At 36.4% G+C, this 26,322-nt stretch overlaps 1 protein-coding gene across 4 annotated transcripts in view; it reads right to left on the reverse strand.

Moving 5' to 3' along the window:
* Nucleotides 1-3,509: 3,509 nt before the first annotated feature.
* Nucleotides 3,510-26,322, reverse strand: part of LOC126334867 (ski oncogene-like) — a 599,408-nt gene continuing 576,595 nt past the window's right edge. For 2 of the 4 annotated variants that reach the window (XM_049997553.1, XM_049997554.1), the window contains 3 exons: nt 21,837-21,987; nt 13,643-13,854; nt 3,510-7,529 (listed from right to left, as the gene is read on the reverse strand). In XM_049997553.1, the coding sequence (XP_049853510.1) occupies nt 7,347-7,529; nt 13,643-13,854; nt 21,837-21,987 (546 nt within the window). In that variant the 3' untranslated portion in view covers nt 3,510-7,346. The remainder of the gene's footprint in view (nt 7,530-13,642; nt 13,855-21,836; nt 21,988-26,322) is intronic. The other 2 variants (XM_049997555.1, XM_049997556.1) reach the window with 1 other exon arrangement.

Raw genomic sequence — 26,322 nt, forward strand, 5'->3', positions numbered from 1 at the left:
ATCAGTATGGAATGAGAATAAACAAGAAAAAGACTAAAGTGATGGTATGCAGTACAGGAGCAGAATATGAACCTCCGAGAATTAGAATTGGAAGAGAGGAGCTGGAAGTGATACAGGAATTTACTTACCTGGGAAGCAAAATCACAAGGGATGGTAGAAGCCGGAAAGAAATTGCGACCAGAATACAAAAGGCCAAAATTGCATTTAATCGGAGAAGGAACTTACTCACCAGCAACAACATCAGTCTGAAAATAAGGAAACGCATCATGAAAGGTTTCGTTTGGAGTGTGGCCCTATATGTATGTGAAACTTGGACAGTTGGAAGAGCAGAGAGAAGATGGCTAGAGGCCCTGGAGATGCGGTGCTATAGAAGGATGATGAAGATCAGCTGGACAGACAAAGTAACAAATGAAGAGGTGCTTAGAAGAGTACAGGAAACCAGATCTCTGTGGAGGCACATCCAAACAAGAAGAGACAAACTTGTAGGGCACATCCTACGACACAACAATATCATTGGAACAATAGCAGAAGGAGTTATTGAGGGAAGGAATCGGCGGGGGCGACCAAGGATATCATACATGCAACAGATCATGAATGACGTTGGATGTAACACATATGTGGAAATGAAGAGGAAAACAGACAGAAGAGAGGAATGGCGCTCTGCTGCAAACCAACCTCAGGGTTGAACACTAAAAGAAGAAAGACCCAGTAGGCACAATCCCTTGTGCTGGTGACAAAAACACTAAGCAAACAGGGAGGCAAAAAATGTATGAATGGGCATGAAATCAAAGGAATCATCTAATAAAACACTCAAAATCACAAATTATCATGACTAGGTTCAGCCTTTATGCAGGTCAGATCTATGGCACTATAAACCTGTAAAATGGCACCAACAGAGGAAGTCAGAAAATAACAGAGTGCAAAACAGTGGAACTACATAACATATGGCTGAAGTTTCCAATGCACAGAACAGTTAGATGACGCCACAATCATTTACTGCTGCTGATGGCTAATCTGCCATTGGTTAAATAGAGTAGAAAATGCTTGTTTACACTGTATAATGACAGACTCACCCAATGGGCAATGATTTACATGAAAATCTGTTCAAAAGAATGGATAAAATAGAAAAGAAGACATGAAAATATTTATATAACATTATATAAGCAATAGCCTTTCAAATAACTATCAATGCATTGGTAACAACATCAGCTAAAACAAATTTAAATATAAATGCCAATGGTATAGGATGTATGGTAATAAACCAAACACCACCACGTGTCCATGGAAACAGCGACCATGAAAGTACCAGCCAGTACCACCACATGCTAGTCAATTACCAGATATCTTATCACATGGATTCTTGTATTGAAAGCTTTTTTAGCTTATTTTATCATCATTAATGAACTGATACAGATATTTGAAAGGCCATTGCTTGTATAATGTTACACAAATACTTTCAGGTCTTGTTTTATATTTTGTCTGTTCTTTTCAATGTCTTTTCGTGTAAGTCTGACATCGTGCAGTGGAAGCACACATTCCACTCTAACCTTTGAGAGACTGGCCATCAGCAGTAGTAAACGATCATGGCATCACACAATTGTTCTGTGCATCATTGACTCCAGCCATATTGGTAAATGCATTATACTCTATATTATTTTCTGACTTCCATATTTTGGCACTATTTGATATATTTGCAGTGCCATAGATCTGAAGATGACCAGCATAAATGCTGAAATCAGTCTTCATTTTAAAATAAATGATTATCTGTGATCATGACTGTTTCATTGAGAGATGATTTGTACAGATCACTATTGTACCTAAAAAATTACAAAGATAGTATAAAGTGACAAGTGGAAATAAAAAAATGCAGTAGTGAACCAATAAGTAAATAATGAAATCCTTCCATATGGGGAAAACAAGGGATGGTGCGTTTAAGGGGTTAAGTCCAAGCAGTTGACACATTGTGAGAATATGCTAAACAGCAAACTTTCATCTCTGGAGTACAGGTACACTAGTACTGGGTTGGAGGATGCAAATGCCCATGTGTAACTGAAACACTCAAATCTTTTAATTTACACTATGGAGCAAGTTTAGAAATGTATACTGGGACACACCCAAGGCAAACTGTTGTTGTGTGTCCAACCATGCATTCATAATACAACACTGAAGTGCCAAAGAAACTGGTATAGGCACGTGTATTCAAATACAGAGATATGTAAATGCACAATTCGGCACTGTGGTCAGCAACGCCTGTGTAAAGCGAGTGTTTGGCACAGTTGTTAGATGCCACAATGGCAGGTTATCAAGATTTAAGTGAGTTTGAATGTGGTGTTACAGTTGGTGCACGAGCGATGGGACACAGCGAGGGGTAGCGATGAAGTTGGCATTTTTCCGTATGACCAGTTAACGAGTGGTACCTCGAATATCAGGAAATCTCCTACATTGCTGTGGCTGTAGAAATATCCTGCAGGAACAGGACCAACAACGACCAAGGAGAATCGTTCAACATGACAAAAGTTCAACCCTTCCGCAAATTTCAATGCTGGGCCATCAACAAGTGTCAGCATGCAAACCGTTCAACAAAACATCATCAATATGGGCTTTTGGAGCCAAAGGTCCACTCATGTACCTTTGATGACTGCACAACACAAAGCTTTATGCCTCACCTGGGCCCATCAGCACTGACACTGGACTGTTGACTGGAAACATGTTGCCTGGTCAGACAAGTCTTTTCAAATTGTATCAAGCAGATGCATGTGTGCGGGTATGGAGACAACCTCATGAATATATGAACCCTGCATGTCAGCAGGAGACTGTTCAAGCTGGTGGAGGTTCTGTAATGGTGTGGGGCATGTGCAATGTGAGTGATACGAGACAGCTGATATGTCTAGATACGACTGATAGGTGACACGTATGCATCCTGTCCCATCACCTGCATCATTCATGTCCATTGTGAATTCCAATGGACTTGGGCGATTCCAGCAGGGCAATGTGACACCCCACACATCCAGAATTGCTACAGAGTGCCTCCAGAAACACTCTTCAGAGTTTAACCGCTTCCACTGGCTACCAAACTCCCCAGTCACAAACATTATTGAGCATATCTGGGATGCCTTGCAATGTGCTGTTCAGAAAGGATCTCCACCCCCTCATACTTTTTATGGATTTATGGACAGCCTTGCAGGATTCATGGTGTCAGTTCCCTCTAGCACTACTTCAGACATCAGTCGATTCCATGCCACGTCATGCTGCGGCACTTCTGCGTGCTCGCAGGGGCCCTACATGGTATTAGGCAGGTGCACCAGTTCCTTTGGCTCTTCAGTGTTGTATAGCAATGAATTCCTACATAAAAATCCATGCAGTGAACACCTCATTTACCTACCTGTGTGTTCCCAACAAACACTCAAGATTAGAAGTACAAAAAAGGTGTCTATCACATGTCAGTCATTTGTTTAAGGAATGGGCAGTATAAGACATTTAGTTACTAAAAAAATATTATGGTGCATATATCATTTGTAAGTGAAAACATTTTTATTTAATCTCCACAAAGCTGTAAAAATTATGTACAAAACATGATTCCAACATGGATTAAAATCAGTTCAATTATTCCTTACATTGAATAGCATGAAACAAGTAATGCTATTTCATGGTCACAATTAACCAGAAACAAGGATCAAAACAGAAAAGAGCATATATTAATTACATAACATCCATTTGTACATTAAGATCTCTGCATAAAAGAGTGTGTGTGCTGTGTCATCTCTTGAGAAGTTAGAATCATATTTAGTGGGGATAAGCACAGAGAGAAATATAATTGGAACATCTGAAAAAACCTGCTGCAATTGCTCTTGAGGCATAGGTGGAAGACTATTACACCACAGGAGTGGCAATGACACTTGTGATGTGATTACAAAAAGAGTGCATGGTTAAAGATATGCACATTGTGAAAAGAAAACCATGATGGAATTGTCTGTCTAGAAAGTTTTATTTCATAATGAATTATTCCAGTTCTCCTTCCATTTTAGTTACTGGTCTCCCATATATTCCTCATAGAAGCACACGTCTTTTGAATGGTTTTCTATCACAATCAATTTTTATTTTTGTCCTGGTATGATCTTTACATTTGGGGGAGGGGAGGGGTGAGTCTGTAGCTCACAGTTTATAGTAAATGGAATATGATGTTTATCATGAAACCTTGCATTATTTTGACTAGTTACTAACCATGATTATTTTGGGTAGGTGGGGGCAGAAATGTATATAACATGTTAAAAGTATTACAAGCCAAATACAGAAAGTGAATAGTTTCATTGAAAAGAAAGTAACTGCAATACTCAAAAGCCACATTAAAACATCAGCAAGGGTTTTGCTAATACAATTCTGAAATATTTAACAACAAGTATTTACACTAGTTGTTTAGCTGCCCTTACATGGAATGTGAATACTGTCCCATATTTTCACATTTCCACAGATCATATTCACAACAATTATTGGGGCACCTTACACATTCTTCTAAAACCAACTTATTTGGTTTAGCTGGGCTATTCTTTGATACTTTGTTTTCGTGATGATTTTAAGTGTTCCTTACTGTCAATGTTCTCCTGGTACTTAATAAAAGAATAAATAAGAAAACTGTAACAATATTAAAATACTGTCACTTGTTGCAAATTATTCTGGCAGTGGTGTTTCACGTTTCCCCATGTCTTTTGTATGACAACATGTATGTTTACAAGGAAATCTGAACTATGCTGATAAACATCTTTGTTTGTACAAGGTCAAAGGAAGTACTTTACATGTTTGAAAGCTAGCAAAAATTATCAAATAGTTGCCTAAGAGTATATAACATAAATCTGATGTACAACAGGATGTGTAAGTTTCTTGTATACCTTGGCCTTGTACAGATATTAAGGAGGTAACCTTATGCTTCCAAAGAGTATATAAGAAGTAATAAAAATGCTTTTCAATTTTTCCATATTCTTCATTGTTTGCATTCCACAAGCATCATGAATCTATACAAAGGAACTTAATTTTTGCCAATTCCATTGAATCACATACTGCAAGCAGTTCTTACAGACAAATTATCTTTTTAATCCAAGACAAGAGTAAAGAACTCAGTAATCCCAATGTCTTCTCTATTGCACTTGGCAGTAAACTGTACATAACAAACACGTAAGACAACATTAAGGCACAATGGGAGACAGCATACAAATTTTAATAGACCAACAAGGTGATGAAGGCTTTAAAACATTTTTAAATTAAGCATTTTCTTACATATAACAGCAAAACATATAATATTAAGTACACTTTCCTACACTTTGATTACTTTAATTTTTAAGCATTGACATTACAATCTGTGGTTTACTCAAATTCATGCATACAATGTGTTGGGTAATTTGACAACCAGACACTTTGTTTGGTCCATTGTACAATGTGTTTGTCCATTTCAGCAGAGAAGAATCAACATATTACAATCTGACATTTCATGAGCATACCTTGTGCAGTAAAATTAAGCTCCCTGCAGCACTTTAACAAGAAACATTTCCTTTTTATTTCATCAGAACTTTGAACTGTTGCTGGAATACCTTGTTATACAGAATTAAACACACAGATTTTTTTTTTTATTTTTATTTTTTTTACAGCAGTGTTACATTGTATCACCTCAGAACTAAGACTGAACGAATAATGAATCTACAGGTACCTTTTCAATATTGATTGTGTAAAAAAAAATCTAGCAACATATTACATGGCAGGAAATGCAAGGATATGAGTGAAAATAAATAAGTTATATGAGCAAAATAATTTTCAGTGTAAAATATCAAAAACTTAATAACTTACACACACACACACACACACACACACACACACACACACACACACACAGATACTGAGAGAGAGAGATATGTTTTCATACATCTTAATCTATATTTATTCTCTTTTTTTCCCATTTCATTTGATGTGCTTACCCAAAAATGAATGTGGTCAGAGTCTCTGAACAACATTCATTCATCTGGAAGTGCACATATCACATTTCACTTATTGTTTTCAACAAGCATAAGTGGTATCATGACAATTGTGCTGATGCACGTGGTTTGCTGATTAGTTTAGTGAGTAGCTACAATACAGCCACAATGACTAAAACATCTCAGTTTGGTTTTGAAATGAGTTACAAAATTATACGACTTACAAGACTGACTATCAAAGACAGGTACATTTGATACCAATTTACAGATTTGCAGAAACAAATTTGTCAAGTGTGCATCATTCACTGCTTAAATCAGGTCACACAAGGATCATATTACTTTTGTCCTGCATAATAATTTGTGGCAGTGATCGAGCATCAGAGGCCCAGTTTTTCTTGTGCTGCGAATGTTGTTAACATGATTTTGTTGTTGGTGGAGTCCTGGTAGTGGTCCGTTATGTGTGATTAAGAAGAAAACAGCAGAAGAAAAGTAAAGAAAAGACAAAGATTGGGGGAGTAATGTGAGCAGACTGTACGAACCCCCCTGTAAAAACATCAGAAATTTTAATAGTAAGAACTGTAAGCACTACTTGAATGGAAATATTTTACCTACATTTTGTACAGCTTTAATGAAGCAGGGAATGGCGCAGCTGCATGCTTATAAATAAATGTATGTAGCTACAAATTTATCAGCCCACAATGCGGGCAAAGTTGTGCCACTTTTAACTACCTGCTTGACAACAGCAGATAGTCTGAGATCACAAATGAAACTGCAAACAGTAGTGGACAGCATTACAAGTTGCTTTAGATAAAGATTCTAGTTTATTTTGAAACTACCTGCATTTACAGGATATAAAACTGTTGATACTCAATACTAGCACACGAATATACATTACTTACATTTGCAATAAAGAGAATACATGTATATATTTAATGGTGCTGAGAAAATACAGCACCTAAGTTTTGTACTTTCAAATTGATAAAAATATTTGCCAGTAGGTTTATTTCTCTCTTCACCTCTTTAAAAAATTTCTTAATATCTCCTCCTAGATTTAGCTACCGTGAGGACAAAGCTTATATCAAGAAAACAGGAAATAATATTAGGCACTGCATTGCTTTGCCACTCAATGCTCGGTGTGATGTCCTATTTCATCTACTTGGAGCAAAAACCTTTACTTGACATCCTGGCAGTACAAATTAAATATACAAAAGCCCTTCATTTTTCAATTATACATACAAAATATGACTGTCTTCACTTTCCACCTAGTTGCCCCACTATAGCATACTGGCTCGGCACACTGAATCCATAAACATTGATGAGCAATAAATGTAAACAGATATCCATTTTACAGTTTTGGAGGAAACTCCCTTCGATTCTCAATGGACTGGTTCAGTCAGATGTTTGTGGCTCAGACTTAATGATGAGTGGGGGAGAAGTTATGACTGACACAGGGCTGCCGCCACCAGTCTGGATTTTCTGTGGACGAAAGCCCAACCTCAGAATTTTGCTTCCAACCTCTGCCAACTCGTTCTCCAATTTTGATATCTCTTCCGTAGGACCATCTTGACCTTCCTGTAACAGATAATGTTTGGTAAAGATGATGAGTTCAGATTATTTAGTTACACTGCAGTATACCTTAGCTAATTACATTAATTCTTGAATTATTAATATGGTGTCATCTTCGTGGATGCAGTCTGGCTGAAACAACATACAACAGTGTGACCTTCAACATCCTTTGCTCAATGACTCAACAACTAATTCAATAAGCAGTTCTTTAAATATTAACTGAATTTTTCAACTGTGCTTGGTAGAACATGATAAATTTAATATTAATTCTACACAAAATTATAAAAATTATGTTCACAACTTGTTTTCTTTGACTGATCTACAGTGCTTTAGGGTGCCAATGACCTATGTACACTATTCAACCTGCAGCAATACAAATGTTACTTAATCCTCTCTGATCACATAAACAGACAAAACTGAGGTAGATGGAGTTTTCAAGAGTATGTTGATCTTCAGTTTTTAATGTACTGTCACCAGTTGCAGTTCCAATGCAATCACTTCTTAATCTCAAATAATTCCTGAAGAGTTTAAAATTAATGCAGTGCCTTTTCTGCCATTACCACCATATTAATCCTTTAAACATGTTTGTTTGCTTTCAAATGTACCACTATCAGTTTCATGCACAGAATTAAATGATTTGTTTTCAACCTTCACAATTTGTGTGTTGACACTTTACAACAGGAGAAACATACTAGATGTATAGTGACCTTTTAGCGAGGTTTTTAAAAACTTGGAAATAATGTCCAATGTCTCACAACAGATGTACAATATGTGACAAAGAGCAAACTAGCCTTTAACTTTTTGAGAAACAATGCACACTGTGTACAGAAATTAAAGTGGTAGCTGACATTTATCACTCTCATTTTCAACTAAGGGTCTAGACATACCACATACACCAAGAGAGCTACTACATAAATCACCTGTGCAAATGTAAATTACGTCCGAAAGAAGCCCTGTTTATAAACTGATGAGCGAGTTGCTGAATCTCCAGTCTCTCTACCCAACCATGTCACCAGAAACACATGCAGTCTGTTCCACAGCCCCTTGAGAGTTTTCATTTTTCACTGAATGTGTTAACACTATACAAAATAGAGAAATTAGTAACTAATATTGCTAACATGAGAAAGGCACACAAGGAGAACATACATTAATCACCACAAGCTACACTGCACAATGGCAAACTGATCCATAATCATCCTATAAGGCAGTTTTAACATTGTTCTGGGAAAGGCCTCTGCCCCATCAAAAGTGCTGCTCACTTTTTAGTTTATAAACAAACTATAGCAGTCATTTCTTTTCACTACTTGCTGCTTTTAAAGACAACGACATTCAACATACACTGAGTGTGGCAGAGCTTGGGACACTTTAGAATATTTTTGTAAGGATCAAAGATCTAATCACAGTAATAACAGTATTTACCATTTTAGAGAATTCACAGTGGACCGAGATGAGAAAAATTCTACTCCAATAAAAAAAAAATTCACAGATTATTGCTCTAGAGAGCGCTTCATGCATTGCTGTACACAAGTAATGGAGTTCCAAAGGATGCCCCATTGATAATGATGATGGGTATAAAGAGACTCTAGCTGTGTTTACAGTAATTCTCATGTTTTCTCAATGAAAGTACAGTGCATATCTGAGGTAGGATGTTGATACGATCCATATATTTACCTAGATGGATGAGGGAAGCTGTCTAGAAACCACATTAAGAGCAGTCAGATAATCAGCACTCATTATTAATCTGAAAGGCAGATTCGATCCAGTTCAGGCTTTCCACCCCATGTCCCGGAAAAAGGGAAGAGGAGAGTTAATGAGTGCCACTATATAGGTGGCCGACACCCCTTGGAATTCAGTACTATGAGGTAGAAGAGCACTTTATCCTTCCCTGCAACCCCCCAACCCTCCAAAAAACACTAATTAGATGTGCAAAGTGTTCTGCATGGCAATGGCCAATGATACAAATTTCGTTGGCACATGCCCTTGTTAACAGAATATTGCTCTATTACAAAGTCCCAACATTCTTTATTCAAGTTAACTACAGTAATTTTGCAATTCAACTTCTCAGAGGTTAATTTATGATCAAATAGTTCATGTGTAAACAGCCAGATGTCAGTGTCCAACAGGTACAATATTTTGCAAGCAACCATGCTGCCATCATGTGCCCTGATGACTGATTGCCTGAGAGTCGGTGGCAGAACTTTTATTTCCCTCTCCAAGCTCTGGTGTTCAGAATGCGGTCTCCACTCATGCATAGGCATGAGTTTATCATCTTGTCCCCTACCCCCCTCTCCTCTCACATCACCACCGAGTCATTCCATCCATGTTTCATGCCCCAGGATGTGCACTAGTGGCACCTCTACTGTTGCTTTGCCTGCCCCAAAGTCAGTTTGCTGCTCCCTTCCCCCTCTTGATAAGATTCAATGCAGGTTCACAATGTGGTCACTTGCCAAAATATTGTGCCCATCTGACAAAGGCATCTGGCCTTCCACCCATGAAGTATATTATTGCAATCTTTTCATATGTTTTTTATTTTTTATATATAGAAGTTAGATCTAGCCAAATCCTACCTCCTCTGAAAGAAATGTTATGGAATTCATTTAGTATTACTAAACTAAAGCATATGACAGAATTTTGATGTTAGTATACTGGAATTTCATTCTGTCCCTTGTGAACTGTGCCAACTGATGAATAACCTTTCCTTTTCTTTGTATCTCCAGACAAAATACTTCATTCTAATGTGGGTTGTCATTCAGATAAAACATGTAATACTTCAAGTATAAAATCTGTTTCTTTGTTTGTCCCAGAAGGTGCCAGGATGAAGAGAGTTTAGATTTTTAAATTTCTCTTTCTAATGGAAAAGTGAGCGGCATTGTCTTATTCAAAAAACTTAAGATTGATGATAAAAAGCAATATTTTTGCATCTTATTTTGTACATTACTTTACACGCTTCCCTCAGAGAATTGGGCTGTCTTGTCTGGAACACAATGAATTGATCAAGCAATTCGTCATTCATGAAGTATTTGCCTGTTTACATCTGTTGCACCTTCCAACATTTGTGGGAAAAATTTCAAACACAAGCTAGATTATCTGTTCCCACAGTAATTACACTATATTATATGCACATGGGAAAATTTTAATCGGAAGTACAGTAAAAACAGAGGTAAAATATGGCTCCTCACTCACTCAGCAGATGAAATGCTGACAGCAAACAGCAATCAAGGAAAATTTATATTTCACAGGCTTTGGAGTGCTTGCTCTTTGTTGCGAAAAAAAGAAAAGTTATGCTGTACATGGCGGTTTGTACCTCAAAGTGTCTTTATATCACAGGTATGTCAGAACAAGAGTCTATCACGAGTCATCACTACACAAGAACATTAAATTATTTGCCGACCAAAGCAAAGAGAGGGTGACTAATAACTACATTAAAACAAATGTCAAAGGATATAAAAATGTTTGCATGAGTAATATGTATTTAATAAAGTAGCATATTTTGAGAAACTATAAGTGCAACTTTTTGAAGGAACAGGATACAATTGTATAATGAACTACTAGATGGCTTATCAAACAGTAAGAACTAGCTTCAAAGCTTAAGAGAACAGAGGAAAGACTGAAGAAATGAATTAGATGTCTGTGTGGTTGATATATGATAGTGTGTACTAAACTGAAAAGAGTGATAACTTGCAACCTATTAATGTGTCTGCTGTTGTGTGTGCTTATGCACCACACATCAATCAGCTACACATGATTAATTTATGTAAGCGTTGTTTCCATTTTAAAATTTCCTGTGGTGAAGTACAGAAGTATCTTATACCCAGAAGATGTGAAGGAAGGATGTGCTATCTGATATTTGCAAAAGTGAGGCATCTTTAAGGCACTGAAAAATAAAAATTCATGGTCCCAACACCAATGAACTCAACTGCAGGTAATCTACAGCAATGCAAAGAAAAACTCGATATGAGGCTAAAATTATATAACCAACATAGTGTAAAAATCCAGCTGGATTTTGGTATTCAAGGGAGCTGAAGAAAACAACATTATGGAGAACGAGAGATACTGAGAAAAGAGTGAGGTCAGCAAAGAGTGGTTTTGGCAAGTTAAACAGCATTTCCAAACTGAAGATCCTAATGTGCCTTGAAGATTATCATCAACTGATTTACTGGTTTTAAATTCTGGCAGTGAGACAATGGCTTTTAATGTGAAATCAATTCAAAAACTGAAGGCTACTCAGAGAGCAATGGAGAGGTGAATGTTGGGAATTACTAGGAGAGACAATAAAACAAACAAATGGATTACTGAACCAACTTGAGCAAAGGACTGTAATGAAATTGAGACCTGAAGAAAAAAAACTGGAAACATTTGAAATGTGGTGATACACAGAATGTTATAAATTAAAAGAAAGGGCTTATCAGCGGAACATCTATAGCATCCAGGAATCAATCTGTTGCTTGGAAGACCCGTAGGGGGAAGGGGGACATATCAAGATTAAAATAGGGAAAGGGGATTATGTAATGATAAGATTAGCACAAGACAGGGAAATATGAATGTCAGTATACGAAATGTCAGAATCAAACTAGTGTAAACAGAGGTTGGTGAGACAAGTAGCAAGGATTCCAAGTAGTAAGAAGAGACTACGGTGATAACCCAATAGTGGGTAGGTATATGACAGAGGAATGTGACATACAGTTAACCGCTACACCACAGAAACATTTACAGAAAGCATTTATTGATCACAAGATGCCAAATGGTTGGTATCTTTACTTTTTTCAGCTTTTAGGTTATTTATTTGTGCACTTATAATTATTCATTTGCGAGAAATAAAAATGAATCGAATGAACAAAACAATAGAAATTAAAGGAAGAAATGGAAGACAGTTTCATGTACGAAGCATATAAAACAAAAATAGTATGTTGGTGAGAAATGATGGAATATCTCAGGGGTGCATATATGCAAGGCAGAATCATCAATAATTTAGTTTCTAGCTTGCTCACCAATGGCGTGTGGCATATAAATGCAAAATATGTATTTGACAAGGGCAAGTCATAGCAGACTGGCAGAGCAACAAGTAAAATGTAAGATTAGAGACAAGACATTTGTATTTAAAATACAAACTGTGGATAATCTGCAGGGTAACAAGTATGGTTCTCAAAAATTCCTATGAACAGTGTAATGTTGACAAGACAGAACAAGGGAGAAGAATTTACGTAAGACAGATAAATGACAACTGGGCGAGAGAGAGAGAGAGAGAGAGAGAGAGAGAGAGAGAGAGAGAGAGAGAGAGAGAGAGAGAGAGAGAGAGAGAGAAGCTATTTTTATTTATTTCCCATTAGTTCACATATGAGTTCGTGAGAGTCTTGTGGGAGACTGCATATTTCAGTTGAAGTCAGTGCATACAATATGGGAGACAATGGCTCCTCACTTACATACAAAAAACAAGCAAAAATGCATGAAAATGAGTGGTGTCCACATACATCACAATGCAAATGTATCCATCACTGTTTAGACACATTATTAAACAGTACTTACAATGTAACAAAACTGAAGAGCCAAGAAAAACAGTATAACAGATTATCTGTTCCATAATATTTTAGTTTGCATAATGTTGAAGGTTTCACATATAACAAAGATTCCTATAATGGGGTCACCCACCACAAGCAGAGTTTGATGGGGAACCAATACCCTGTAACTGATATGTCAAATGAATAATAGCAACTACTCAATGAACATGCATAAACATGCCTACACTTAAAGCTTAGAATGTCCATGACTATTATAAAAATATTTTATACCAGGACACATTATGGCACTATATGTCTTGGAAAAGCAAGGAATTAACAAGACAAAGAAGAAATATTGTACTAAAGGATGAAGAAACTGCAGGTGCTAAAGGAGTAAGCATTCTCCAGAGCTCATCAGTTTCCATTTTATTTTTATTTTCATGTGCTTTTCATTTTGTATTTACTCATCTCATCACTATACCATCTACTAGGTGAGAGAGGACAAAGTTTGTTTCCTTTGTACTTTGGATAGGCCATCAAAATTCTGAAACTGCAGTTTCAATAACTGTGGTAAAGTTCTCATAACACTCTTGTGACATGAGCAAAGACGAAAATGAGACTAACCGCGGGTGTGCTGTGCCTCTGCAGTATTCGGATCTGCTTCAGCAGCCCATTTTCCTTCTCCAGCAGTCGGTTGTGGGACCTCAGCCGCTCCATTGACTCAGCCATGCGACCCACAACCCTCGCAACACGACTGCGCTGGTCCTCTGTTAGGTCATCGGATACGGCTTCCAACGCCTCTGCCACACAATCCTTGTTTGCTCTGGCCAGTGAGGCTGTAAGCAAAAATACGCGGCATAGGACCAAACACGAAGCTTAACTTCCTTTCAACAAGTCTTTGTTCTGGTTGTGAGATGTGTAAGAGAGGAAAAGTACCTTGCCCTTGCATTCACTTCATTTGTACTTTCTTTCCAAGGAAAAAATGGTTTCCATTTCTGTATTTCTTCTGCCGATCAAGTAATGTAATAAACTTTATGGTTATTTTTCAAGATTAATTATATGATTCACACGAAATGTTAAGTATGTGTTCTCGCTTTTGAGTTTACAATGGTAATAAATGAACAGTGAAAAATAAGTGAAATGAAAGATACTTGCTTTCCACATTATGATTCAATTTGTCCCAGTGCCACGACAGCAACTAAGAATGTACTCATAACAATCCTGAAGGTTCCCATTATCTGTGATACATCTAGTGCCCTATGTGCCATTACAGCTTTAAGATACGAATTTAATGAAAAGCAAATCTATGCCTTTCTTGACAGCAAATATCTATTACATAAATCTACTTGTTTGTGCTCAAAATGATTTAAGATTAAAAATGGAAGCAAATTCTCTTGCATTATTCTTTTTAACAACAAGTAGCAGTTCACAGTTGTGAACAGTAAAACTGGTTCTACTTTCTCCGAGTTTTCTTATTTTTTGTCATGTTTTATAATTCTGAATAAATGACAGAGAGAAGCTTCTAGAGGTGGTTCCTTCTTCTAGATCTCAATTTAAAAATGATACTGACAAACACTAAAAATTTGCAATATTTGCTAATTTAACTTTGCACGACTTATTTTTAGAATGAAGGGTTCCTACTACCCCTTCTGAAGCACTTTGGTGTGGAAGAACAGAACTATTTTAGAAACACAGATTTTCTGTCATCAGTTTTTTGGCTGGGGCATCCCAGATACTGGAGTGCAAAATGAAACTAATACATTATCTGTGTGTAGTAAATATTGAAATCTACTTTAACTTCCCTGCTGCCCACTTTGCAAGAGTAAAGGAGATCAAAGTTCTCTTATTCAGTTACAACAAGCATTGTGTTTGCAAAATACAAAAACCATGGCTTTCTTTATCATTAATCAACTTTTCTTCTGACATAATAGTTTACAATCTGTCACACACTCATCCTTTTTGATAGGTAGCCCAAAGAGGCTTTATTTTCATGTGCATTCTGTAAAAAGAACAGGAGTTTAGTTTTAATTTGTGCAATATAAGTGTGTGAGTATTGCTTTGAAAGCAGGTTTGGTGTTAAATGATTTGTCAACATACCACTAACTAGTGTCAGATCAACTTCATTTACATCAAACATAGCTCTAAAGCTAATATTTTAAAATTTGACATTCCACAGAAGACAGACAAAAGATACTTGAATCTATTTGGTAATACTGAAGAAATTTTTAGAAATGTAAACGATGACATGTTTATGTTAACATTCCATGAATCCATTATTTAAAGGATAAATATTAATTTTTCATTCAATGAGATAAGAAAAGGAAGAACACTTCCACGTAAGTATGTGTTCTAACTCTACTACTTCAATTTTAATAATGTGTGTCTATCAAACCATGGCAGTCCAACTAGTTTACTGATCAACATGGTAATAGGGAAATACAGAAATGTGTTCCTGTGGAGATATTACGATTACAATAGCAGACTAATAAGCAGTGATGTGGGAAGCCATGAAATCTAAAAAAATGAAATTATGAGAAGTTGATGGCCAATACATTAGTCGCCAATCTGACATAGGTATTAACCCAAATATTAGCTTAAAAACTGAAGTGTCCACTGTGTTAAAAGAAGGAGATAAATTGTCTGCTCCTATACATTCTGAATTATATTAGTGTTTTCCTCAAAGAGATCTAACTGTTTGTAGATTACCCAAAATTATTGTGTACCACCACAGTCATGTTATATGGATAACTGAGGTTTTATGATTAAACATCAATGTCAGTTCTGTGGGTTAAGGCTACAGCCTTCAAAGTGTGCAGTCTGAGAAAGATTTTGGCTGTTCTGTACAGTAAAAATAGAGATCAGAAGAGTATAAAGGAACAAAGAGTGCTGAGGAGAGGAAAAAATATTGCAAATGTAGATTCTGCCTTTCAAATAACAGCAAAATTTTAAGCTCTAACAAAGTAAATAACAGCTCAAGAAAAGAACAAATTTATTTCTGTCCTGGATTTTTTTGTAAATAACAATATTACATGCAAAAAGTTTCTTCAGCTGCAACAATAGTTGAGAAAAACGTACAGATGATATCCTTACAAATAACCTGCCCATAGTAAATTAGTTTTTTCGTTATTATATTTTGTCTTCTTAGCATCAAATCAACCATAGTAAACAAGCTCTTACGAATTAGATTTTTTTGTTGTATAATGATGAGGACTACAGCTTTGAACACCAATAATTTGTTTAATTCTGTGATGTTCAGCACTTTTCAATGAATGGTGCATCTGCTCCCATCTGAGTGGATTCTTTAGCCTATAGGTTTTAATTCAATTTGCACATTATCTTAACCATAAACCATAAAACACTATCTTCCACATTCTCATGGCATGACAGATTATATTACAGAAGGGAGAAGTAAAAGACTAACTTGACAGTAAACAGGTCTGAGTCGGAATGACATAATCGCAAATTACCAATGTGAAAAGTAACAACAGCAAATTATGTATAACATAAAACTTTGAATACATGAAGGAGTACAGAAACTGGCTTCAAAATCACACACACACACAAATATAAATAAATTATAAAAAGCTGTAAGCAAGAAAATGAACACCAAATACAAAAGAAGACTTCAAGTAATGGAAACAACAGGAAAATTTATGTTACGAAAGAAGACAAGTGGAACAGAAAGATTGGTGGCTTCTTAAGAACAAAAAGAGAAAGCAAAACCATCATTATTCTTATGTGACAGACTTAGTTACAGTGGTGTTTCTATAACAAAAAATCAATCCAAACAAATATGCATGGAGTTTTCCATGGTCAAACAATGAAATAGTTTTTATTCTGGCTTGGGAGGTACATGATATTCGATGTAGTGTGGAACAAAACAGGTCACATGAAAACAATGCCAAATAAAGGTAAAAGATTCAAACAAATCCAAATTAGATCTAAATGCCACACATAAAATGTCATTCAATACAGAATATTACGAAAACAAAAATGATATTCTGAAATCCAGCTCTGAACACAAAGTGTAATCAAACTTACATATTTAGAAAATTTATCTTTGAAATGAGGATGAATGTGTAATTTAGTGTGCAAATCTGACCAAAAAAGTGAAATACTTATATAATTAACTCTGTATTAGATATGGAATGAAGGCTGTAACTATCTATATATTTTTTGCCCTGTGGAGAATATGTTTTGTTTTTTAGAAGTAATTAACTTTTTTATTCTTACAGAAGACACAACTTCCTCACACAACTCATGCAGTCTATAGATGGATAAAGCACTTTAAGTAATACAATGCACTCACTGGTCCAGCATCATGGCAACATAGCCAAGTTCAGTCATGGGTTCAGGACAATGCCACAAGTTAATGAATGGCTTCGCACTGCTTTCTACCTACCTTTGTAGCAGAATCAGAATTTGTCTCATAACATGAATGTTAAACTATTGACTTAGTTTACAGGCAACTCATCAACTTATGACTATTGAGTATACATCGAATACAATATTTATTATGACCACAAATTATGCATGTATTTTATCCTGCCCAAATGGTCAATATTAAAACAAATATCAACAGAGTATAGCATTTCTGAATCAGAGGGCTATATGCTTCTCTTTTTGACACAGTTTCAATTTTTTGAGTATTTGTGTTGTTTAGTTTACTCATATATTGTGAAGTCTGCTTGAAAAGACAGTGTGTGTAGGAGGCATGAAGCTCTTGTTTCGAGTTTAACACCTGACCCAGAAGTTATTAGGGGTGAACAGCTCATGATCATTACTTGTAAAAAAAATTGTTTCAAGTAAATACAATGGGGTAACACTTAGACTGTTTGGTATCTCAAAAGTGGCTGACAAAATTATCTTGGAATTACACTCTTACATTTTTTTCTGCAAAGTTAACAGTATTGTCAAGTTTCTAGCATTTTCTCAGAATTTGTGACTGGACTGAGGACTTTTTGACAGGCAGGGCGAAGCTTGCTATTTTGGAGAACCATTTTCAGATTAGAAGTAACTTCAGATGTGCCCTATCGAAATGTTTTGGATCCCTTAACGTTCACACTCATTTTAATAAGGTTTGAAGCTCCTCTTTTCATTCTTCTGTGTTTGCAATTTAAAAACTGGGTTGTTTTGGAAATCAGCCTTATGCAGACACAAATTAGTTTATTTTTATATTTGCCCAGACAATGTCGAAAGATGGCACATTTGTGTCGAAACAGGTATGGGTAAATATAAAAATAAACTAATTTGTGTTTGCATAAGGCTGATTGCCAAAATAACCCAGTTCTTAACGTTCATGTTGCGTATTCCTGGCTTACAGACAATATTACGAGTAATGTCACACTTTTTGTAGATAATGAAATTATCTATAATGAAAGAAGCTGAATAAATATTCAGTCAGATCTTGATAAGATTTCAAAGTGCTGCAAAGAGTGGCAATTTTGCTTTAAATATTCAAAAATATAAAACTGTGCACTTCACAAAATGAAAAAAAACTGTAGTATCCTATGATAAGTCACTGTTGGAATATACCAACTCACAAAAATACGAGGGTGTACCACTCTGTGGGGATATGAAACAGAACGATCACAAATGCTCAGTCATGGGTAAAGCAGGGTGGTAGACTGGTTTACTGGTAGAATATTGGGGAAGTACAATGAATCTACAAAGGAGACCCATTCTAGAATATTGCTCAAGTATGTGGGACCCATACCAAATAGGAGTAACTTGGGATATTGAACGTATACAGAGAAGGGCAGTATGAGTGCCACAGGTTTGTGTAATGCATGGGAAAGCATCCCATAGATACTGAAGAAACTGAACTGAACTGGCAGACTCTACGAAACTGTCATGAACATTCCTGAGAAAGTCTACCAACAAAGCTTCAAGAACCAGCTATAATGATGACTGTAGGAATATACAACAAACCCCTATGATCACTCACATTGGGATCATAAGGACAAGATTAGAAACACTACAGCACACACAGACACATTCAAATAATAATTGTTCATGCACTCCCCATATGGGAATGGAATGGAAAGAAACCCCAGTGACTAGTACAATGGGATGTATCCACTACCATACACACTTCACAGTGGTTTGCAGAGTTGTAGTAGTAGTTGTGGTCTTCAGTCCAAAGACCAGTCTGATGCAGCTGTTCATGATACTCTATCCTGTGTGAGCCTCTTCATCTCCAAATTACTACTGCAACCTACACCTTTCTGAATCTGCTTACTCAATTCATCTCTTGCACTTAGTCTCCCTATACAATTTTTTATCGCAAACGCTTCCCTCCTATACAAAATTGGTGATCCTTGAAGTCACAGAATGTGTCCTATCAGCAGATCCCTACTTTTGGTCAAGTTGTGCCACAAATTCCTTCTCTCCCCAATTCTATTCAGTACTACCTGATTAGTTCTGTGACCGACCCACCTTATCTTCAGCATTCTTCCGTAGCACTGCATTTCAAAAGCTGCTGTTCTCTTTTTATCTAAATTGTTTATCATCCATGTTTCACTTCCATACGAGGCTACACTTCAGACAAATACCTTCAGAAAATGCTTCCTAACACTTAAATCTATACTCAATGCTGACAAATTTCACTTCTTCAGAAATGCTTTTCTTGCCATTGCCAGTCTACATTTTATATCCTTCCTACTTCGACCATCATCGTTCATCTACTAATTTAAGTATTTCATTTCCTAATTAACTCCCTCAGCATCACCTGATTTAATTCAACTACATTCCATTATCCTTGTTTTATTTTTGTTGGTTTTCATCTTATATCTTCCTTTCAAGATACTGTCCATTCTGTTCAACTGCTCTTCCAAGCCCTTTGCTGTTTCTGACAGAAATATAATGTCATCAATAAACCTCAAAGTCTTTATTTCTTCTCACTGAAGAACAGATGTACACAAGTGTAACATACAGATATAGATGCAAAACATTACCCTATCTCACTTCTGCCTCAAGGTAACTACTGTACACTGTTTGTATCTTTATCAGTAACGTTGGCTAAGACTGCATTGCAAATGCCAGGCTATTTAGTTTCTTTTTTAGATAGTCTGTGTGAGAACCATGACATTTCCATCCAGTTGCATTCCTAAGAAATCAATAGGTACGGCTTTGTTTGGTTTCAGGGCATAATTTGAATAATTTATTTTAGACTTTTGTCTTAAATGCATCAGTTGCATTTTTGAAATGCATCTATGTATGGATGCGTGTGCGTGTGCGCGTGCGCGTGCGCGCGAGCGAGTGTATACCTATCCTTTTTTCCCCCTAAGGTAAGTCTTTCCACTCCCGGGATTGGAATGACTCCTTATCCTCTCCCTTAAAACCCACATCCTTTCATCTTTCCTTTTCCTTCCCTCTTCCTGACGAAGCAGGCGCCGGTTGCGAAAGCTTGAAATTCTGTGTGTGTTTTTTTCATTGTGCCTATCTACCGGCGCTTTCCCGCTTGGTAAGTCTTGGAATCTTTGTTTTTAATATATTTTTCCCATGTGGAAGTTTCTTTCTGTTTTATATATATATATATATATATATATATATATATATATATATATATATATATATATATATATATATATAAGAAAGGATTGGACACAGAGTTGAGCCTTGTGATACCCCCTCTGAAACAGTTCACCACTTCGAGCACTACTTTCTTTCTCTTCATGTTGTGAGAACTTTTTGCTTTCTCTCTGTCAAATATGACTCTCACCACTGTAAGGCACTACATAATTGTATTTTTTTGTTTTGTTTTTCATTTTATATACTAGTAAGGGGTGGTTCACACAGTCAAACATTTTGGGCAAGTCAGAAGTTCCTGCAGCATTTTGTTATTCATTACTTGCACAAACTGTACTTTTGTTTTTTGGAAGCCAAACTGATTTTTTGAGATTACATTAAATGTGTGCGAAATATTGAATTTGGATTGCTCCAATCATTCCAGAGAAGGCAGAAAAGACAGGAAGAAGGGAAACTGGATAGTAATTTCCTGTATCTTCTTCGCAGCCATTTTTAAAGAGTTGTTTCACTTCTGTACATGTCTATAAAAGTCTGGAAAATAAGCCTCTTCAAGTGATGATGACCACTCCAATTGGTTACTTGACAGTAACATACTGAGTGCTTGCAAAACATTTTGCAAATATACAATCCTATTTTTTATAATTTCATTAACTGTTTTTAACTTTCTCTTTTTAACAAAGCAGTGTTTTGATAGGTATGTTCAGATTTAATGTGAACATGGAAACACAAATATAAGGAGTGTCTAAAGTAAACCAGAATATGACAACTATCTCAAAATCTGAAAAATGCAGACAAATCCTAAAATTAATAACACTGCATATCAAGAGTAAACAAACAAGTGAAAGATGATACTGTATCTGGATATTTGACTAAAATGTTTCTTTTAATGGTAAATAGGATGAGGAAAACTAAGAGATGAAAATGAATAACTTTTCTATATCCCAGGCTAGTTAGGCAAATTGGTTGTCTCTCCCACACTTTATGATTTCGTTACCAACAGTCTCACAAGAAATGATGGTTTCTATCACTACTGCAGTTATATGGTTCTTCCCCCTTACACCTTTCTCCCAAACACTTGAGAAAGCCACCTTGTCACAAACCAGATTATCCCATTGGGTTTAAATTTTGGAGGAGTTTAAGTTTTATTTATTCATATAGATTTCATGTATTGTGGTGGCAAATTAAATTCTGTACAACAGATATAGAAGTAATTTCTTGAATTTGAAACAATGCCATGTAAACATGAAGCAGGACAGTTATAAAACATCAAATAAAAATCCATACACACCTGCATCAGATAAGCTATCATCTGTGTCAGTTGACAGTTCAATCTCAGGATTATAGTGTAGCTGCAGATTGTGGCCAGGCACAGGATTGGGTTGCACTATTATAGCAGATTGCTTTTCATGCAGCTCATCACTTACAGCTTCCATTTTCACCTAAACAAAAAGTTATTTGCATTTATTGGTCACCTTCTCTATAATTAATGAAACGTGTTTAGCATAAAATAGTAGCATATTTCTAACTTCACACCATTCAGTCTCATTACTGAGATGTGGTGAAATAATAATAACTGACTTAATTTTGTTTGTTAATTTGTCCAAAGACCATTCAGTACAGCAGCATACAACACACCAAGTGCATTGCAGTATTAATTAATACACTAAGGTGACAAATGTCATGGGATAGCGATACAAGCACATAAAGATGGAAAACAGTACCTGTATTGGGTACATAAGGTATAAAAGGGCAGTGCATTCGTGAAGTGGTCAGTTGTAATCTGGTGACTTGTGTCAAAAGGTTTTCAATGTGATCACAGCCACACAACAGGAATTAACAAAGTTTGAATGTGGAATAGTACTTGGAGCTAGATGCATGGGACATTCCATTTCAGAAATCATTAGTTAATTCAATATTCCAAGATCAATGGTGTCAAGAGAGCGCCACAAGTACCACATTTCATACATTACCTCTCACCGAGGACAATGTAGTGGCCGAAGATCTTCAGTCAATGACTGAGAGCAGCAGCATTTGCATAGAGTTGTCAGTGCTGACAGACAAACAACACTGCATGAAATAACCACAGAAATCAATGTAAGATATATGATGAACGTATATGTTAGGACAGTGCATTGAACGGGCAACAGAAGCAGACAACCGATGCAAGTGCCTTTGCTAACAGCACAACTTTGCATGCAGCATCTCTCCTGAACTTGTGATCATATTGGTTGGACTCTTGATGACTGAAAAACTGTGGCCTGGTCAGATGAGTCCCAATTTCAGTTGAGAAGAGCTGATGGTAAGGTTTAAGTGTGGTGCAGACTCCATGAAGACATGGAGCCAAGTTGTCAACAAGGCACTGTGTAAGCTATTACTGGCTGCATAATGGTGTGGGCTGTGTTTACAAGGAATGGAGTGGGTCCTCTAGTCCAGCTAAACTGACCATTAACTGTAAATGGTTATGTTTGGCTAATTTGAGACCATTTGCAGCCTTTCATGGGCTTCATGTTTTCAAACAATGATGTCATGTCACCAGACCACAATTGTTCACCATAGGTTTTTAAGAACATCCTGGACAATTCAAGTGACTTATTTGGTCTGAATGCCAGCGAACATTTATGAGACATAATTAAGGTCGGTCAGTGCACAAAATCCTCCACTGGTAACACTTCCGCGAGGCTATACAGGCAGCATAGCCCAATATTTCTGCAGGGAACTTCCAACAACTTTTTGAGTGCATGACATGTCGAACTGCTGCACTATGCCAGGAAAAAGGTGGTTTGACATGATATTGGGAGGAACCCATGATTTGTCGCATCAGAGTATATACCTGTATAAAACGTTAACAGGGAAGAAAAAGAAGGTAAGAATAGGGCAGGAAGTCAACAATGGCCTAATAAGAGAAACAATCTCAGCATTCACCTTAGCAATACCATACTACTGAAACACAAAGTCTTAACACCTCAATTTCTCCAAGTTTTAAGATGATAATCTTCAAAAAATCTTTTATTTACATTTTTCCTTCTCACAATAACTCAAGGTATTTCAAATAAATACCTATCATGCAAAGAGAGACAGCCAACTTTCTTCACTCTTTGATGTACAGCAACTGTAAATAAAATACAAATTAAGTTAACTGTAAAACCTTTAAATTGGCGGTAAATAGGTTAAAATGTTGAAAATTCTAATTACAATTTTTACAGCTTTTTATGGAAGTATTTTTCCCTCTATTTATATGTCTACTTGGGAAAAAAATTATACCATAAATACAAAGCCTGTATTTACAATGTAACTATTGCCTCGGCTTTTAATGTTGATAATACATGTAGCACCATCACCATCTTTTCTGTAATTAACATAAATTTACAGAACACGGGTCAACAATCATTGCGTAATGGTTAAAGTAATCTGTTCCTGATGGAAAAGTAGTTTCGTTTCAGGCTCTCTAGAGTCTGAATCTTTCATGTTAAAAGACTTAAAATATTTCTTATTAGCTTCCATTGTCACACTTCAGAAATTTAAATACATTTTATTATTACATTTAAGTGAATAAAAACAGATAGCAGCAGATCAAAACATATGCACAAAATGTCAGACTCAAGATTCAGAAACCAGTGGGTTCTTCATTTAGGGTAAGAGAGACATGGATCTGGGGAATGTACAAGTGTTGAATGGACACAGAAAAATCAAAATGGAAAAACTAAGGAATATCTGGGGGCAAGTTTTCTTCCCATTTATTCTTTCTTGATACCATTTATGAAATCTTAATCTCATCCCACCCCCATGTAACAAGTTTTATTCGTACCAGTTTTGGCTGAAACTGTTCTGAGTTCCAACATGCAAAAAGTTGACTTTCATGTCCAGAAATGTTGAACTTACTGAAACATTCTGGGTTGTTGTGTTGTGGTCAAATGAATTTCTTGGAGAAATATCGACTGTGGCACAACAGCCCAGACAAATGTGAAGTATTCCATAGTTTTCTTAACATGAGACCCATTTCTACAGCTTCTCCTATCCCTAGGAGTTAACAGTTATCTGCAGTGTTCCCACGGAGCCTAGAAACTCTAACTGTTGATTAGATACTAATATTGTTTGTTTTATTTTCGTATTTCATCCTCTTCTCCATCACAACTCACATAAGTGTGCCAGGAATAATACACTAATATGTTTTCCAGATATGGTAAATCAAGCAAATGCCTAGTTTTGTCAAAACTGCTATGGGTATTCCAAAGTCACTCTTATCACCCACACAAATAAGGATATTAAAGTGGTCTTCCCCAAATCATTTCTCCTCTACTATGACACATTTGTATCCAACATGGATGAAATTGTTACAGGTCTTCCAAAGCTATGATGCAAATACTGCCCTCCCCCCACCCCTACACCCTTCCAATCCTCACCCCATCAATACATACCTTTTTTCCTAAAATGTATATAAAGTTTCATGTCTAATAACGATCTGCAAGGGGTATGTTAAAATAGTGTATCCCCGAATTACATGTCCTTACGTGCCTCAAAACATTAATTGATCTAATGATTATTCCACGCTGTGCACTTGTTCAAAACACTGAGAAAGCAAACTTTAGATGGCTGTCGTCATGAAAAGAACAATAATCTTCATTGTGGTGTGTATTTGAAGTAAATTGGATATCTGTAAATGGTTTTATCTGACATTTTGATGGTTTAGTTGATCAATGATGACAGGTAGTACTGACAGATTCAATATTTACCTTCAGAAGCATGAAGTGTAATTTTCGGTAGCAATGTATTGCGAATTAGATGTATCTTCAATGTTGCAATAGTTTTAAGTACATCTTTTAGTAATCAGTGACATTAGGCAAGAATTCAAGTAACAATACAGATTGTATTGCAAAATTACAGGCAAGTGTTAAGAATAAGAAGCAACCCATCATCTTTGATAAGTGACACTGTAAATGACACAACTATTAGTTAGCACTACATTACTACTAAATGGTCACAAGTATTTTAAGTACAGTATTAGAACATCCAGGTAAACTGTGTTTCGGGCTTGAACATTCTTGTTACTGTTGTTTTTGTTGTTGTTGTCGTCTTCAGTCCAGAGACTGGTTTGATGCAGCTCTCCATGCTACTCTATCCTGTGCAATTTTCTTCATCTCCCAGTACCTACTGCAACCTACAACCTTCTGAGTCTGCTTGCTGTATTTATCTCTTGGTCTCCCCCTACGATTTTTACCCTTCACGCTGCTCTCCAATACTAAATTGGTGATCCCTTGATGCCTCAGAGCATGTCCTACCAACCGATCCCTTCTTTTAGTCAAGTTCATCTACATCTACATTTATACTACGCAAGCCACCCAATGGTGTGTGGTGGAGGGCACTTTACATGCCACTGTCATTACCTCCCTTTCCTGTTCCAGTCGCGTTTGTGCCACAAACTTCTCTTCTCCCCAATCCTATTCAGCACCTCCTCATTAGTTATGTGATCTACCCATCTAATCTTCAGCATTCTTCTGTAGCAGCACATTTCGAAAGCTTCTATTCTCTTCTTACATAAACTATATATCGTCCATGTTTCACTTCCATACATGGCTACAATCCATACAAATACTTTCAGAAACGACTTCCTGACACTTAAATCTATACTCGATGTTAACAAATTTCTCTTCTTCAGAAACGCTCAGCAGCACCCGACTTAATTCGACTACATTCCATTATCCTCGTTTTGCTTTTGTTGATTTTCATCTTAAAGCCTCCTTTCAAGACACTGTCCATACTGTTCAACTGCTCTTTCA

Source organism: Schistocerca gregaria, chromosome 2 (genome assembly GCF_023897955.1).
Source record: "Schistocerca gregaria isolate iqSchGreg1 chromosome 2, iqSchGreg1.2, whole genome shotgun sequence".
Classification (NCBI taxonomy): Eukaryota; Metazoa; Arthropoda; class Insecta; order Orthoptera; family Acrididae; genus Schistocerca; species Schistocerca gregaria.